The 17,183-nt window shown below is 44.3% G+C and overlaps 3 protein-coding genes across 3 annotated transcripts; all 3 read right to left on the bottom strand.

The window, feature by feature from the left end:
• Nucleotides 1-1,188: 1,188 nt before the first annotated feature.
• On the bottom strand, nt 1,189-5,098 carry LOC105418980 (uncharacterized). The gene is made up of 2 exons (XM_029839004.1): nt 5,003-5,098; nt 1,189-4,089 (listed from the first exon to the last, which is right to left on the bottom strand). The coding sequence occupies exons 1-2, from the start codon at nt 5,081-5,083 to the stop codon at nt 2,035-2,037; spliced, it is 2,136 nt and encodes a 711-aa protein (XP_029694864.1). The 5' UTR covers nt 5,084-5,098; the 3' UTR covers nt 1,189-2,034.
• A 6,004-nt stretch (nt 5,099-11,102) lies between these two features.
• On the bottom strand, nt 11,103-13,229 carry LOC115250439 (uncharacterized). The gene is made up of 3 exons (XM_029839026.1): nt 13,188-13,229; nt 11,897-12,399; nt 11,103-11,741 (listed from the first exon to the last, which is right to left on the bottom strand). The coding sequence occupies exons 1-3, from the start codon at nt 13,208-13,210 to the stop codon at nt 11,233-11,235; spliced, it is 1,035 nt and encodes a 344-aa protein (XP_029694886.1). The 5' UTR covers nt 13,211-13,229; the 3' UTR covers nt 11,103-11,232.
• Nucleotides 13,230-13,774: 545 nt separating this feature from the next.
• LOC115250434 (uncharacterized) lies at nt 13,775-16,879 on the bottom strand. The gene is made up of 2 exons (XM_029839009.1): nt 16,769-16,879; nt 13,775-16,677 (listed from the first exon to the last, which is right to left on the bottom strand). The coding sequence occupies exon 2, from the start codon at nt 16,666-16,668 to the stop codon at nt 14,623-14,625; it is 2,046 nt and encodes a 681-aa protein (XP_029694869.1). The 5' UTR covers nt 16,669-16,677; nt 16,769-16,879; the 3' UTR covers nt 13,775-14,622.
• Nucleotides 16,880-17,183: the final 304 nt, after the last annotated feature.

Here is a 17,183-nt window from a genome sequence, read left to right on the forward strand (position 1 = left end):
GTATTTATAGTTCGGGACACCTGTGGTAGCAGGGGCAATAATTACTGTGGCACCAAAAGGCCCACCTGGGACGTAGCTGTAGGTTTGGGTAAAACAGAAGCTGAGCTGATGATGAGCTGTTAGCTGATGCTCTCCTTCGCTCTTCACACCTCAACTCTTGGCTTTACAGTGGGTTAGTGTCAAGGTACCTTAAATGTGGAGCATCCATGTAGGTTTTTGTTCGTTAAAAAATAACTGTGTGAAATGTTGGACAATTTTGGCTCATATGCAAATGTTCTGAACTGTTTACAGACGACACACATAATCCAGCCACAACAGTATCTATTGTGATTAGTGATGTCAGTGTTAACGCCTTAATGATCACGTTATTGTCGGACCTGGACTTCAGGTAGCTTCTCTTCAGCCCACATAAACAGAACTGTGGACAGCAGGACCGACAGCTGCAGCTGGTCGGACCCACAGACTTCCTGTGAGGCCGACTGTCAAAGTGAATGTATTCATTTTGACATAAGCAAGTTAACGTGATCATTTGGACAGCCCTAATTCTGACTGTTGATCAAACTGCATGTAAACTGTGAAGTCTTGTGGTTGTGATACATACCTACAGGAAATGTTCCAAGCCATGATCACACTAGACTGAAAGATGGAGACCTAAATATTAAAGAAAAAAGAAAAAGCTCATTATGACAAACACCTTTCACTGCCTCAGCCTAGCTTACTCATCGCCCGAACTACACTTTCACCAATATGAAGTTGTTCTCCTCAAATATACATGAGTTCAATGTAGTGGAAGCATGATGAATGAAACCATGCATGCAGTGTCTGCCACTGAGTACTGGAGTACATCCCAGGAATGATAACTGGGACTTTTACAGATAACTCAGAACGTCCTCATATCTCCTATTTGTGTCCAGCATTTGAAAATTGCATGAATCAAAATTCATACTGCACAGAAAGAAGAGATGGTTGACTTCTCTTTGACCTTATGGTGCTTGTAGAAGTGATGTCTTTTAATATGATGTAATTTTTGAGGTGTTTCATTTGATCTTATAAATTCCTCCAGCTAAACAGAGGGCACGGTTACAGACTGTACATGTGCTAGTTTAGGAAGTACAGTCACAAATAAAGACAGTTATCTCACACATCAATCCTTACAGCAGTCATGGGCAGAAGGAGACAAGGCAACAGTTCAGTCTAAACAGGAGACCTTTATTTACTGCCGTCACAGAATAAACATCAATGCTACTGTCAGCAAAAGCACCAAAGCAGTCAGCGTTCCTCAGGACCTTAACCATGAGCAGTCTAATAATAACAACACACATTACCAACACTAAGTACTAATTCTGACTAATAACTATAATAACACGCATGTTGCATCCCCGGTTTCATTAAAGAAACTAAGCAGGTCAGAAATTACTTGGACACTTGTTCTTTCACCATTGAGTTTTACTGTGATCTTTTTATTGGCCACCACATGGTCCGTCTGATAGGAGATGATGATGTAGAGCTTTAGTCCACTTCATATCTGTGATCGTTCTCCAGTCTGGTCTCACGCTGTGCGCACCTCCTTGAGTCCTGCGTCCACATCACCGTCTCTATTAAGAGTGTTTTCTTTGTGTGAAGGTCAACAAACAGGGTCTTCAGAAGATCAGAACAGTAAGTGAATCCATGCAAAGGTGATGCATCAGAGATTTTGTGAGATCAATCCGATTTAAAACCCCAATCCGAAGAAGACAACAGCTCAGCTTAAAAACAGGACTCACAGATCAAATGTGATCACTCACATTCTACTGTCAGACTGGCGTCGTCTCTTCAACCAGGTTTGGGTTTTTTTGGCTGTGCCTTGATGATTTTCTCCCAAGGTCTCACTTTTGTGGAGGGCAGATTAAAACACGAGTCCCAAAACTAGTTTACAAACTTTGACCAAGTCTTCTTGCACATGTTTGTAAGTAATTAGCATCAAAAAGCAGTTGTGTAGTATCTTTTGCTCAAAGGTGATGTGACGACAGTTTAATTTTTCTAAATCGTGTTGAATTAGTAGTAGTCCTCCTGTCCTTCAAAGCCAGCCTGGACAATTTCTTTAATCCTCTCAGTCTCCTGGGGTGGGGCAGCAGGAAGAATGGCCTTCAGTTCACACTCGATTTTCTCCATTCTTGCATCGGTCTTCCTCTCAAAGTCTTTTTTGTTCTTGATCACCAGCTGCAGAATACCTCTCTGAGCGTCCTGGCAGGACTGCTGCAGCATGGCGCGCTCTTGAAGGAACTCAGGTCTGTCCTTATCCATGGCCATGAGCCTGCCCAGGCTGCTCACTCTGTCCATCAGGTACTTGCTGGACACCTCAGTGTACGTCCCTGAGATCATGTGGACCAGGCTGGCAACGTTGGAGGCTTGGAAGGCTTGGTTGTACAGGAGGTCTTTTGTGAAGAGCTTGTCGTTGTAAGAAAGTTTCTTTGAGTCATCACATGTAGTAACAAAGTTTTTCAGGGTCTTGCTGAGGCTGGTTTTGACAATGTTGGAGACCATCTGGAAGAAGCGAACCATCTTCTCCCATTGCTCTTTGACCCTGCCCATGGCGTCCAGACCCTTGACCAGCATTTTGATGGTGGTGTCAAAGTCAATCTCTTTGATGTTGCATTTTTGCATCTCACACAGAATCTCAGTCAGTTCCCTTTCATTCTTCTCCATGTTCTCCACACTCTTTTGATAGGAGTCACGCGTTTGCTTGAGTTGTTCTCTGCTCAGCTCAATCTTGTAACGAGCATTTTCAGAAGCTCTCTGACCAGATGATTTGTGTTCTGAGTTGTTCTCCGTTTTGAACATCATTGGTGGTTTGGGGGTCAGAGCAGGAGTACCTGAAATTTTCTTGCTCTTGGAGTCAAAAGCAAGTGCATCTTCATGCAACTTTTTGATGCTTTTTACCATCTTTTTGGTCTGCTTGTCATTCCACTTGTGTTCTGGAGAATACATGTCCATCTCTTCACAAATGTTGATGCCACGCTCACAGATGGACAGTGCTCTGTCACATAGTTTCTCCTCTGGTAACGTTTTCAGTTCCCCAGTGATCCTTTCAAATTGCTCTTCAATCCAGTTAGCCTTGGAACACCTTTTATTTTTCTGATCGTACAGGTCCTTCCAGTCTATTTCTCCATTTTTGACGAACCCTTTTAGAAGCCCTGCCAGTTTCAGAATCTCCTCAGATTTGCTGCAGACTCTTATTTGTGCAATCTCATCAACCTTTGTATCACTGTCATTTAGGGTTGTGGGTGATCCACCTGCTCCCCCAGATGAGTTACTTGTTCTGGAAACGAATCCATTCAGTATTCCTGTTACTGCTGAGGAGATTCCTTCCACGAAATCCATGGCGATCATCTCCCACCCGGTGGGAATGGAGTTCATGGCGCTGTTGAATGCCTCTTGTGCTCCTTCCATCTCCTTTTCCAAGTCCTCCATTGCTTTCTTGGACCGTTCATTCAGCTGCTTGGCTGTCTTCTCTTTCATTTTAGTTTCCTCTAGCTTCATCTTCACCTTTTCAAGCTCTTCTCCATAGAAATGTTTAGCATTGACGCAGGCCTCCAGCAGCTCCTGGATTAAACAGATGACATCAAGGTACTTCTTTTCAACACCTTCTGCCAATATCACACACTCCTCTGCTATGTCACGGATGTTGTCCAGCTGGTTTGGCAGAAGAGCTTTGATCACATCATCACTGGCGTTAAAGAGAACATTGACTGCCGCCTTCATGTAATCAGGAACTGTTCCTGTGTGAATACGGATTTGATCCATGTTCTTGTGGGCCTCATTAAAAGCCTGCCAGCCTGAGTTACACACTTGCATCAGACAGGCTCTGTAGGAGTTTGGGTACTTGATGTACTTGAAACCTCCTTCTGGGCGGTTCTCATTGATAGAGAAATCTTCACAGGAGGAGATGAACACCAACTCCCCCATTATAGCAATAGAGAGAGGAGCAGGGGTCAGGTATTCCTCCCAGTTTGCATTGGGCTGCATCAGCATTTTGGTGGTCTCCCGCATCTCTGCTGCAGTGGTGAGACTTTGAGTGGTCTTTACGATCTGGTTGGCCATGTTTCGATACTGGAGAGAAAGGACAGGACAGAGGATTTCAAGTACTTTTCTACTCTGATGAAATATTCAAAGTTAACTGCTAAACCTGCGACAACATGTATGTAAGAAGAGAACAGTCCCCTTAGGCCAAGAAGACAGTTGCTTAGCAATCCACTTTGTGTTGATCAAGGTGTGCACTCCCCTTCTTTGAATGTCACTGTATGAGATTTTGGTAACAGAATCCCTTTGGTCACCTTAAAATTCTCTGTGCCAAATTTTACCCCTATGAAGTGGAGACAGAGTAAAATCACCAAGTTTTTATTTTTCTTTTTATCTTCACCAAAGCAGAAAATACACCAAACTGATAGAAGTCGACCTAAAGTGATAAACAACCGTCGGCAAGTAAAACCATCATCTTCATTCACCAGACTTCATTGTAGTGTCTCACCTTCTTTCTTGGCCAGACGTGCTGGTAGCTGTGTGTTTGTATGGAACCTGAAATATTTTGATGTGATCACATGATGTTCTGAAACACCCAGTGTTCTTATGTCAAAGTGCTGTCTATAAGACGGAACACCATAGGGAGTCTAAATGGAAGGTTTTGTCATCAACATTTGTGACTCATTGGCCATTGAAGGACATTCTAAAATACACAAATTTACTTAAATGTTTGACTCTCTCTTTCATTCATTAAAATGAAACATTTCAAGATTATGTATAGCTTAGTCTGATTATGCAATATCATATAAGGAAAGATTTTTGTTTTATATATATATTTTCTGCTTTAAATCCCACATTGAGCGGTGCTTTTAGCATGAGCTGCTAAGCATTAACCTGAGACACCTTTATGTCAGTCGTGTTTTTTCGGAGTTTGTAGGTGTGTTTGGACCCAGTTGGGATTATCAATCAGTTTGTTGGGTTGTGTGTAATAAAATTAGATTACCTGAGCAGCGATCTTGTGGCTGAGTTTAATCTGTGGAATGCAGCACAGAAAGAGCAGGTGGGTGAGAAAAAAGCTTTGCATTCATTTGGTTTGAGCACAACATCGGTGGGAAAATGAAAGGAAACGAGTTGTGTCCCAGAGAAGAATAGTGACAAGAGGAATTAGACCTAAATTTTTGATCATAAATTGATCTGTAGTCTGTTCTAAATCTGATCTCTTACCTTTTCTGTGTGGAGAAGCAGAACTGTGTGGCATCTGAAGCACAAGTGGACTCAGTGCTCTTGACAGACCCTTAAATATCCTATATGTTAATGGGGAGGGCTTGTGAAGGGACCAGATGGTGTGAAGATCAAATCTATCAACTCTGAGGTGAAAGTCTGTTCCACATTTTAACATTTGAACAGTTTACACCTTTGTCTGCATTAAAATTCTTATAGATTTAAAGTGTTGAGAAAAGACAGAAGTTGCTGTGAGCATTGGAAAGAGTAGGGTGGTCCGCTGGCAGGACACCGGTGTCCAGTGGTGGGACACTGGTGGTCCACTGGTGGTCCACTGGCAGGATAATGTTGGTCCAGTGGTGGGACACTGGTGGTCCACTGGCAGGATAGTGGTGTCCAGTGGTGGGACACTGGTGGTCCACTGGCAGGACACTGGTGTCCACTGGTGGGACTCTGGTTGTCCACTGGCAGGATAATGTTGGTCCAGTGGTGAGACACTGGTGGTCCACTGGCAGGACACTAGTGGTCCACTGGTGGGATAGTGGTAGGACACTGGTGGTCCGCTGTCAGGACACTGGTGGGACACTTGCAGGACACTGGTGGTCCACTGGTGGGATAGTGGTAGGACACTGGTGGTCCGCTGTCAGGACACTGGTGGGACACTTGCAGGATACTGGCTTTTAGTGGAACTGCTGGGAGGGGGACTAACTGACCTGTCGAGGGTTGAGATAGTGATGGACGGACGGACGGAGGACGGACAGACAGACAGACAGACATACATGCCTGTTCTTCCTCCAGGTTTTTAAACTTCTTTCACTCACTCTTTGTTAGAATGTTTTGTGCTCATTCCAGACCTTCCAGCATTGATTCTTGGACTGATTTCTCTGTATTGAACATTCCCGTTCCTGGCCTGCCTGTTCTTTCCCCGTTCTGGAAAATTGCCTTATTTTTATCGCCTTAAGTCTCTGCCTGCTCCCTGTCTGCTACTGTCGGCCGGAGTTTTCCACATTCTTGGTCATTCTTGGTCGTCTTGGTATTATTATCAAACAGTGGACTTACTTCCGGAATGACTTTGGTGCGAGCTCTCACTACAAACTGAAACTGCTTTTGAATAAAATAACATTTCCTGCTAAGTGCTCCTCCGTTGTTTATGTGCTGCATCTGGGTCCAGTTTCTACCTGTGACGGATGGATTCAGCTCATTCAGTCGGGGACTGAGATGATCTCAAAGGGTTCAAGTTCAAAAAACTGGAAAGTGGGCCAGTAGCGGGAGGGATGCTTGGACAAGGCGTGCTTGGATGCTGAAGAATCAAAAAGATTATGTTTTTGGTGGCTCCAGGGAAGGGTACAGACATAAAGGTAATCACTGTTTTTGGATGACAAACTCCCCATTATCCCGTATCCTCTAAGTTTGTCCCATAAGTTGATTCTGTGGTTTGAGGTGTGTTAATAGGGAATTTTTCCTCATAATTGAGTCCAAAAACAGCTGGGCTGACAATTGTAAATATTAAACCCTTCAATATTTTTGACCTACAATCTCCATGTGTGGTAAAAGCTGACGACCCCCGAGTCAGGACTGAATTGACAGGTGGACCAAATGTAGCCAATCAAGACACGAGCTGACTGAGGACTAAGGAAGCAGCCGTAAATAAAAACAAGCATGTTCCTGCTGCCTCCAGGATTTCCTCCAGTCTTTGTATTTGTAGTTTGGGATTTTTCCATTAAAAACGGTCCCAAAACCACCATCATTCTCTCTTCTATGTCTTCTTCTATGTTATGTGTTATATTTTCCATCTGTTACTTTGTTTCTTCTTCTTCATGTTTGTTTGGTGATATGTGATCATTGAGATTTCTGGCTTGGAAGATAAGATTCTAGATCAGTAGTGGGACAGAATCTGTGCTGGGATTATCAGAGCAAAACTGTCTGATGTTTTATTTTTTACAAAATATCTCTTAATATCTACAAAAAATCCTTATGTCTGAACCCTACTTTCGTAAGGTAATCCCCCCAATGGCACAATCCTGGATTGCTGAACTAATCTACCAGAAGATGGACAAAAAGGTGTGTTCAGGACAAGCTCAGCAGTCTCCTTGGCTGTAGAAGGCAGCGATCTGAAGAAGGCCATTCTTCTGACCCAGCTCTCATACTGACAATGACCTTTCTCATGGGCTCAATAGGTGTCTCATGGCATCAAAACTTCTGTTCAAGAGTCCTGTGGGATCAGATCCCCATTGGAAAATGCCACCTAAAATCATACAGCTGTGAGAGAGTGATGTGAACCCCTGTCAGATGGCAGAATATGGAATGGTCAAATGGTGGCTTGAGGAACCTCTGAGAAGTGATGATCTCATGGGGGAGAAGATGCAGAGTGACGAAGATCCTGGCTTAATTTGGGGCAATTTACAGCCCGGGCTGATGGGCAGATTGGGATGGATACACAAATGCAGACAGTAGGCAGCAGGAATGGCGAGGCTGGCTATGGTGTTCATACCAGATAATCAGCCTGGGCAGGACAAACTCCACAGGTGGGTGTCAGTAAATGTTGTGTCTGGTGAATATGCACTATTTAGGAGGTCTTTATTGATACTGACTTGCTGCTAAGATTATCTCATTGATTGGTAATTGATCAATCATTTTAGTGCCAAAACAAATCTGCAAATTGGAAGAAAATGTTAGTTTTATCAGTTTGGTGTGAATATAATAGGATATTTTATGTACTTTGTACATGACGACAGTAGGTGGAACTTTCAGTATCTCACTGCAACACACAAGTGGCCTGAAGTCTGAAGTATTCATGTAGTTGTGGTTGTGCTCATTAGAAGTGATGCTCGCAGTGTGAAGTGCAACAAGTGCAACAAGTCCTTCACATGTCACATATAAAATTACCAGTGGGTGAAAAGAGCTTGGTCTTCATCCAGGAAGTGAAACAAAAAGAAAGGAGACATTTTGTATTTGTTCACAGAATAAGATAATGGCCAAGTTTTGAGCTTTGTTGAACTGTTTTAACATTAAGAAAAACAAGGAAAACATTTGTCATCATCGATTATAACTTTCTTTTGCAACTTTTTTATATTGTAACATCATCATCGGACACAGAAACAGAAACAAATCTACCCAATTTGAGTCAATAAATCAAAGTTTAACAAAGAATGGAGACCAGGTTTTCCTCTGAGGCTTCCAGCTGTTTTCCCTGTCAACCATGTGGAGGGTGTGCTGGCTCCTGACCACCCTTCCAGGTCACAGCCTGAAGAACACCGGCATCTTCTCTTGTGGCTCTTTCAGCTATAGTGTTTCCAGTTTTTGGTGACCATTCTCTCTGATGCTGCTGTCTTTCGGGGATGGTACATCAACCACCACTGTAGTTTAACACCATGATTAAGCACCCGCATTCTATTCAGTCCTCCTCAGTGTTCAACATTTTTGGAGAAGTCTCATATTTTGTTTTTCCTCTGTTCTTTTGGACTTTGGTTGTTTTATCTCCAACAGTCCTCACGATGCTCACTCAACCACAGTCTCCTTCTTGAAGGTTCTGATCTCTGAATGAAATTCTTCATGGGCCAGTGGCATCCAGACATTTGGATAGAAATCAGGTGAGGAGACACATGGATGGAAAAGATCCAATTGGTTGCAAGATTATTGTTGCCCAACCAGGACAAGTTCAACTCAGATAAATGTGGATAAGGGTTACAGGTTGAAATGTGATGCGTTTGTTTAGTGTTAGAGTCACAACTGTGATTGGTTTCTTGGAACAGGAAATGAATAAATCCAGTTTATTAAAGCTCATGTTATGACAGTATCCAAAATACTAAGCATTTATGCGAGAATGCAGACAGGAGAAGATGCTAGCAGGAGAAAAGGTTTTTTCACAGTATTTACTGTCACAGCCCCATTCCCCCAGGTCCCTCCTGTCCCTCTGCCCCAATAATTCTCCACTCTACCTGCCTCTGCTCCACTCCACCTGCCTCTGCTCCACTCTACCTGCCCCTGCTCCACTCCACCTGCCTCTGCTCCACTCTACCTGCCTCTGCTCCACTCTACCTGCCTCTGCTCCACTCTCCCTGCCCCTGCTCCACTCTCCCTGCCCCTGCTCCACTCTCCCTGCCCCTGCTCCACTCTCCCTGCCCCTGCTCCACTCCACCTGCCTCTGCTCCACTCCACCTGCCCCTGCTCCACTCCACCTGCCTCTGCTCCACTCCACCTGCCTCTGCTCCACTCTACCTGCCTCTGCTCCACTCCACCTGCCTCTGCTCCACTCCACCTGCCTCTGCTCCACTCTCCCTGCCTCTGCTCCACTCTACCTGCCTCTGCTCCACTCCACCTGCCTCTGCTCCACTCCACCTGCCCCTGCTCCACTCTCCCTGCCCCTGCTCCACTCTACCTGCCCCTGCTTACAAGCCTCCCCTGCACTCTCAGTCTTTGCCAGGTTGTTCTTCTGCGTTTCCATGCAATACACTCCAGCACTTATCTGCCTGACGTCCTGTTGCTGAACCTGTTTGCCCCTGACCTGCCTGCACCGCCTGTATCCCGGTAAACTCCCCAGTAGTGATGTCCAAATGAGGCTTCATGAGGCTTTGAACCCTATTGGACCATTGTGTTGAAAATTGGTTCATTACTCGAAGCTTCAATCATTTCGAACGCGGGGGTCGTCTGCTGGTGCATTGGTTGTACTGCAGCCATGCAAAAGGTTGATGACCCAGCAAGCGTGCGCTTTTGATGTTTTATTATTATTATTATTATTATTATATATATTTTAGGAACAGATGGGGGGTATGGGCCTAAGGTGCTTGGGTGAACTGGTGTGCTTATGCATTTTTATTTAAAAACAACAGTTTCTCCACAGTCGAGGGTTTGAGGCAGTTTCTCTTTTTTGAAACTATTTCCCCAGCTTTAGAAAACACCCTCTCGCAGGGCACAGAGGATGCTGGTGTTGCGAGGTACTGGTTTGCCAGGTGGTACAGGTTTGGGTATAGGGCTTTGTTTGTCGTCCAGTACACCAGAAGGTCCTGTGATCGTTCAAGTGGAGGGGCTGACGGATAACGCTGCACCTCCACTATGGCATCAGCGGTGGCATTCCTGGACACTCTTGCTTCTTCAGCATCCCTGAGGGAACATCACTACTCACCAGCCTTCCGTCCCTGACCACGACTTCTGCCTCAGTGTTTCTGGTTCCTGTCTGCTCACCTGGTCCTGACCTCTCCGCCTGGCCCCAACTTTGCTGCTGCTCATCCCCAGTCTGCTCTGCTACTTCATCGGCCTCATCTCCTGTAAGCCCCTCTCTGTCACTCCTGCCCGCTGTAAACGGAACTGTACGGTTCTGAGGGTTCACCCTCGGCTCTGCATTCCGGCTCTGCTCAAACCCAATCCCCGAGCCTGACACCCATAGACTCTGCGTGGGCCTGAAGAACGGACTGTTTCGTGTGTTTCCTTGTCTGCCAGAGGTCCTGTTTGACTGTGTACTAATAAAGGGTCTACCAACGGTTCCAGCTTTCCAGAGTGCTGCTTTTGGGTCCAAATTGCACCCGTCACAATTTACACGAACAAAGGTGCGAATGCAGCTCGGTCCTGCGATGGTGTGCGAGGCAAACAAAGATGGACATGTGCTGACTTTGGAAAGTGACACAGAAACGCAGGATTTAGTCAAGGCAAAACAGCAAATTCAGAGTCTAAAACACTCCAGTTACCACTTGGCAAGGGGGAAATGATCTGATGGTGGTGAGCCAGTGTCAGCTGAACAAAAAGGCTTCTAATTAGCTGAAGATTCAGAGGTTGTCAGCAAGAACCAGAAGTTGAGTATGCTATGCCCCCTTGCAGAAATATAACGGTACAGCACACAAACACACAGCAAAATGATGAACATCTGATCAAGCAGAGAAGTCTCATTTGGAAGAACATATTTAGCCTTTATCATGAAATCAAGGAAGTTTTAAGACATTTAGAAGATTCAGGTTTTATAAACAATTACATGAAAGAAAAAAAATTGCTTCTCCTGATCTGGAAAGCAGAACATCAGAGTTAATAATACTCATCATCTGCTCCCTGTTTAGCATCAACCAGGCACTTTAGTTGTTCCTGGTTCCTCTTCATGCGCCCCAACAGGCTCTTTATCCCTTCTGTGTTCAGCAGCTCCTCTCCAGTGATCCGACCCAGTGCTGTTGTCATCTCCTCCATCACCTTCATCACAGGCTCCAACAGGACCAGATGGCGGGTCTGCAGCTCTGCCACATTCCCCACCCCACTCAGCACCCCCAGCTGATTGACAACTCTCCTCATTTTACTCTGAACATCAGCAACAACCTCCCGCCTCCCAGACAAATCTCGCAGGTTGGCGTCAGTCTGATGAATTTTGTGGTCAACATCTTGGATTTCACCTTCAGCTTTGGAGATCAAGCTCTGGAACTCCGACACTTTGTTGCAGTATGTTGTGACCTGAGATTCACAGCTGTCCACCTCACTTCTAGCAGTGTCGACAGCACCAGAGGCCTGATCCAGATTTATTGCACCACCAATAGCCAGACCAGAGCCTGAAATAAATGTAAAGTAGATTCACATGACCAGATCCTGATTATCCAAAAACATTTTCAGTGTGTCTCACACTTGTCTTCTAGTAACTTTAGTCAAACACAAAATTACTGAACATGTTTCAAATCATTTGAAGCTTCAACTTTTATTTACTCACCAACAACCCATCCAGAGAATGGGATGACCATTAGACCAAGTCCTACATTCCTCATCGTCTCTGCTTCATCCCTCTTCTTTCTCATGTTCTCTAAAGTTTCTTTTGCTGATTCCAGGTTTCTCCTCTGGGTGTTCAGAGCATCTTTGTAGGTCTCCAAAGAAGACCTGTAAGAGCCCAGCTGTTTTTGTAGCTTGTCTAACTCTAACTGTTTCTCCTGTTTCAGCCTTGCTAAACGACCCTGGTCTGCAGTGAGAACCTCAGTCTGCCTGTCCAGGTCCTGGAGCTCCCCTGCAGCTTTCCTCTCAGAGCTTTCTAGTTGTTGTTCCATATTTAGAATCTGTCTTCTTATATCATCAAAGGTTTGAGTGTCTGGAAGGACCATGTCTGCATGGACACTGAGGAGGATCTCTGAAACTTTATTGAAGGACTGGAGTCCACTCTTCAGTGGGACGATCACAGCCCGGGCCACTTTCCTCAGCTCCCTGTCCTGGGAACCTACAGAACTGTGAGTCCAAAAAGGAAAGCCTTAAGAACCCGGACCAACAGGGTTGATTTACCAAACGCTGATGACACGTCATTACGGTGTTTCAAGAAAAATATGTTTACATTTATATTTGTGAACCGTCTATAAACCTTGTTTATGTACTTTTGCATTTACTGATCATTGCTGTTAATTTTTCTTTTATGGTTTATAATAAGTATTTATAGTTCTGGACACCTGTGGTAGCAGGGGCAATAATTACTGTGGCACCAAAAGGCCCACCTGGGACGTAGCTGTAGGTTCGGGTAAAACAGAAGCTGAGCTGATGGTGAGCTGTTAGCTGATGCTCTCCTTCGCTCTTCACACCTCAACTCTTGGCTTTACAGTGGGTTAGTGTCAAGGTACCTTAAATGTGTATCATCCATGTAGGATTTTGTGCATTAAAAAATAACTGTGTGAAATGTTGGACAATTTTGGCTCATATGCAAATGTTCTGACCTGTTTACGGACGACACACATAATCCAGCCACAACAGTATCTATTATGATTAGTGATGTCAGTGTTAACGCCTTAATTATCACGTCATTGTCGGACCTGGACTTCAGGTAGCTTCTCTTCAGCCCACATAAACAGAACTGTGGACAGCAGGACCGACAGCTGCAGCTGGTCGGACCCACAGACTTCCTGTGAGGCCGACTGTCAAAGTGAATGTATTCATTTTGACATCAGCAAGTTAACGTGATCATTTGGACAGCCCTAATTCTGACTGTTGATCAAACTGTATGTAAACTGTGAAGTTGTGATACATACCTACAGGAAATATTCCAAGCCATGATCACACTAGACTGAAAGATGGAGACCTAAATATTAAAGAAAAAAGAAAAAGCTAATTATGACAAACACCTTTCACTGCCTCAGTCTAGCTTACTCATCGCCCGAACTACACTTTCACCAATATGAAGTTGTTCTCCTCAAATATACATGAGTTCAATGTAGTGGAAGCATGATGAATGAAACCATCCATGCAGTGTCTGCCACTGAGTACTGGAGTACATCCCAGGAATGATAACTGGGACTTTTACAGATAACTCAGAATGTCCTCATATCTCCTATTTGTGTCCAGCATTTGAAAATTGCATGAATCAAAATTCATACTGCACAGAAAGAAGAGATGGTTGACTTCTCTTTGACCTTATGGTGCTTGTAGAAGTGATGTCTTTTAATATGATGTAATTTTTGAGGTGTTTCATTTGATCTGATAAATTCCTCCAGCTAAACAGAGGGCACGGTTACAGACTGTACATGTGCTAGTTTAGGAAGTACCATCACAAATAAAGACAGTTATCTCAAACATCAATCCTTACAGCAGTCATGGGCAGAAGGAGACAAGACAACAGTTCAGTCTAAACAGGAGACCTTTATTTACTGCCGTCACAGAATAAACATCAATGCTACTGTCAGCAAAAGCACCAAAGCAGTCAGCGTTCCTCAGGACCTTCACCATGAGCAGTCTAATAATAACAACACACATTACCAACACTAAGTACTAATTCTGACTAATAACTATAATAACACGCATGTTGCATCCCAGGTTTCATTAAAGAAACTAAGCAGGTCAGAAATTACTTGGACACTTGTTCTTTCGCCATTGAGTTTTACTGTGATCTTTTTATTTGCCACCACATGGTCCGTCTGATAGGAGATGATGATGTAGAGCTTTAATCCACATCATATCTGTGATCGTTCTCCAGTCTGGTCTCATGCTGTGCGCACCTCCTTGAGTCCTGCGTCCACATCACCGTCTCTATTAAGAGTGTTTTCTTTGTGTGAAGGTCAACAAACAGGGTCTTCAGAAGATCAGAACAGTAAGTGAATCCATGCAAAGGTGATGCATCAGAGATTTTGTGAGATCAATCCGATTTAAAACCCCAATCCGAAGAAGACAACAGCTCAGCTTAAAAACAGGACTCACAGATCAAATGTGATCACTCACATTCTACTGTCAGACTGGCGTCGTATCTTCAACCAGGTTTGGGTTTTGTTGGCTGTGCCTTGATGATTTTCTCCCAAGGTCTCACTTTTGTGGAGGGCAGATTAAAACACGAGTCCCAAAACTAGTTTACAAACTTTGACCAAGTCTTCTTGCACATGTTTGTAAGTAATTAGCATCAAAAAGCAGTTGTGTAGTATATTTTGCTCAAAGCGCTGATGTGACGACAGTTTAATTATTCTAAATCGTGTTGAATTAGTAGTAGTCCTCCTGTCCTTCAAAGCCAGCCTGGACAATTTCTTTAATCCTCTCAGTCTCCTGGGGTGGGGCAGCAGGAAGAATGGCCTTCAGTTCACACTCGATTTTCTCCATTCTTGCATCGGTCTTCCTCTCAAAGTCTTTTTTGTTCTTGATCACCAGCTGCAGAATACCTCTCTGAGCGTCCTGGCAGGACTGCTGCAGCATGGCACGCTCTTGATGGAACTCAGGTCTGTCCTTATCCATGGCCATGAGCCTGCCCAGGCTGCTCACTCTGTCCATCAGGTACTTGCTGGACACCTCAGTGTACGTCCCTGAGATCATGTGGACCAGGCTGGCAACGTTGGAGGCTTGGAAGGCTTGGTTGTACAGGAGGTCTTTTGTGAAGAGCTTGTCGTTGTAAGAAAGTTTCTTTGAGTCATCACATGTAGTAACAAAGTTTTTCAGGGTCTTGCTGAGGCTGGTTTTGACAATGTTGGAGACCATCTGGAAGAAGCGAACCATCTTCTCCCATTGCTCTTTGACCCTGCCCATGGCGTCCAGACCCTTGACCAGCATTTTGATGGTGGTGTCAAAGTCAATCTCTTTGATGTTGCATTTTTGCATCTCACACAGAATCTCAGTCAGTTCCCTTTCATTCTTCTCCATGTTCTCCACACTCTTTTGATAGGAGTCACGCGTTTGCTTGAGTTGTTCTCTGCTCAGCTCAATCTTGTAACGAGCATTTTCAGAAGCTCTCTGACCAGATGATGTGTGTTCTGAGTTGTTCTCCGTTTTGAACATCATTGGTGGTTTGGGGGTCAGAGCAGGAGTACCTGAAATTTTCTTGCTCTTGGAGTCAAAAGCAAGTGAATCTTCATGCAACTTTTTGATGCTTGTAACCATCTTTTTGGTCTGCTTGTCATTCCACTTGTGTTCTGGAGAATACATGTTCATCTCTTCACAAATGTTGATGCCACGCTCACAGATGGACAGTGCTCTGTCACGTAGTTTCTCCTCTGGTAACGTTTTCAGTTCCCCAGTGATCCTTTCAAATTGCTCTTCAATCCAGTTAGCCTTGGAACACCTTTTATTTTTCTGATCGTACAGGTCCTTCCAGTCTATTTCTCCATTTTTGACGAACCCTTTTAGAAGCCCTGCCAGTTTCAGAATCTCCTCAGATTTGCTGCAGACTCTTATTTGTGCAAGATTATCAACCTTTGTATCACTGTCATTTAGGGTTGTGGGTGATCCACCTGCTCCCCCAGATGAGTTACTTGTTCTGGAAACAAATCCATTCAGTATTCCTGTTACTGCTGAGGAGATTCCTTCCACAAAATCCATGGCGATCATCTCCCACCCGGTGGGAATGGAATTCATGGCGCTGTTGAATGCCTCTTGTGCTCCTTCCATTTCCTTTTCCAAGTCCTCCATTGCTTTCTTGGACCGTTCATTCAGCTGCTTGGCTGTCTTCTCTTTCATTTTAGTTTCCTCTAGCTTCATCTTCACCTTTTCAAGCTCTTCTCCATAGAAATGTTTAGCATTGACGCAGGCCTCCAGCAGCTCCTGGATTAAACAGATGACATCAAGGTACTTCTTTTCAACACCTTCTGCCAATATCACGCACTCCTCTGCTATGTCACGGATGTTGTTCAGCTGGTTTGGCAGAAGAGTTTTGACCACATCATCACTGCCGTTAAAGAGAACATTGACTGCCGCCTTCATGTAATCAGGAACTGTTCCCGTGTGAATACAGATTTGATCCATGTTCTTGTGGGCCTCATTAAAAGCCTGCCAGCCTGAGTTACACACTTGCATCAGACAGGCTCTGAAGGAGTTTGGGTACTTGATGTACTTGAAACCTCCTTCTGGGCGGTTCTCATTGATGGAGAAATCTTCACAGGAGGAGATGAACACCAACTCCCCCATTATAGCAATAGAGAGAGGAGCAGGGGTCAGGTATTCCTCCCAGTTTGCATTGGGCTGCATCAGCATTTTGGTGGTCTCCCGCATCTCTGCTGCAGTGGTGAGACTTTGAGTGGTCTTTACGATCTGGTTGGCCATGTTTCGATACTGGAGAGAAAGGACAGGACAGAGGATTTCAAGTACTTTTCTACTTTGATGAAATATTCAAAGTTAACTGCTAAATCTACAGCAAAACTACTCTGAATGTAAGAAGAGAAGAGTTCCCCTTATGTCAAGAAGACAGTGGCTTAGCAACCTGGTTTGCATAGATCAAGATTTGCACTCCCCTGGTCTGAAAGACACTGCATGAGATTTTAGTTACAGAATCCCTTCGGATTGATGCCGTTGCAGCTCAAAATCAACCTGATCACCTTAATTTGCTGTTTGCCAAATCTTCTACTTCATCTTTCCTGTCATTTTGTCATGTGTGAAGCAGATGCCCAATCTGTCTATTCAGTAGACTTTAGTTGAGTTTCACAGACGATCAAGAGAAATCAAGAACCTCACAAACCCTAAAGCTGTTCTCACTGCAATAGTTTACTTTCTTTTTTTTATAAAATTACCAAAAAAAACCCCTCAAATTCTGTGTTCTTTTCATCATTCTGGGATGCTGA

This window comes from Takifugu rubripes, chromosome 7 (genome assembly GCF_901000725.2).
Source record: "Takifugu rubripes chromosome 7, fTakRub1.2, whole genome shotgun sequence".
NCBI lineage: Eukaryota > Metazoa > Chordata > Actinopteri > Tetraodontiformes > Tetraodontidae > Takifugu > Takifugu rubripes.

Bases quoted from the DNA above. Each gene is read 5' to 3' on its own strand.
- LOC115250439 (XM_029839026.1), bottom strand. From the start codon at position 13,210: ATGGCTTGGAATATTTCCTGTAG. The intron at 12,400-13,187 runs GTATGTATCACA...TTGGACTCACAG, and splicing joins GCTTGGAATATTTCCTGTAG to TTCTGTAGGTTCCCAGGACA. The intron at 11,742-11,896 runs GTGAGTAAATAA...CATTTATTTCAG, and splicing joins ATTCTCTGGATGGGTTGTTG to GCTCTGGTCTGGCTATTGGT.
- LOC115250434 (XM_029839009.1), bottom strand. From the start codon at position 16,668: ATGGCCAACCAGATCGTAAAGACCACTCAAAGTCTCACCACTGCAGCA.
- LOC105418980 (XM_029839004.1), bottom strand. From the start codon at position 5,083: ATGCAAAGCTTTTTTCTCACCCACCTGCTCTTTCTGTGCTGCATTCCA. The intron at 4,090-5,002 runs GTAATCTAATTT...CTTTCTCTCCAG, and splicing joins GCCACAAGATCGCTGCTCAG to TATCGAAACATGGCCAACCA.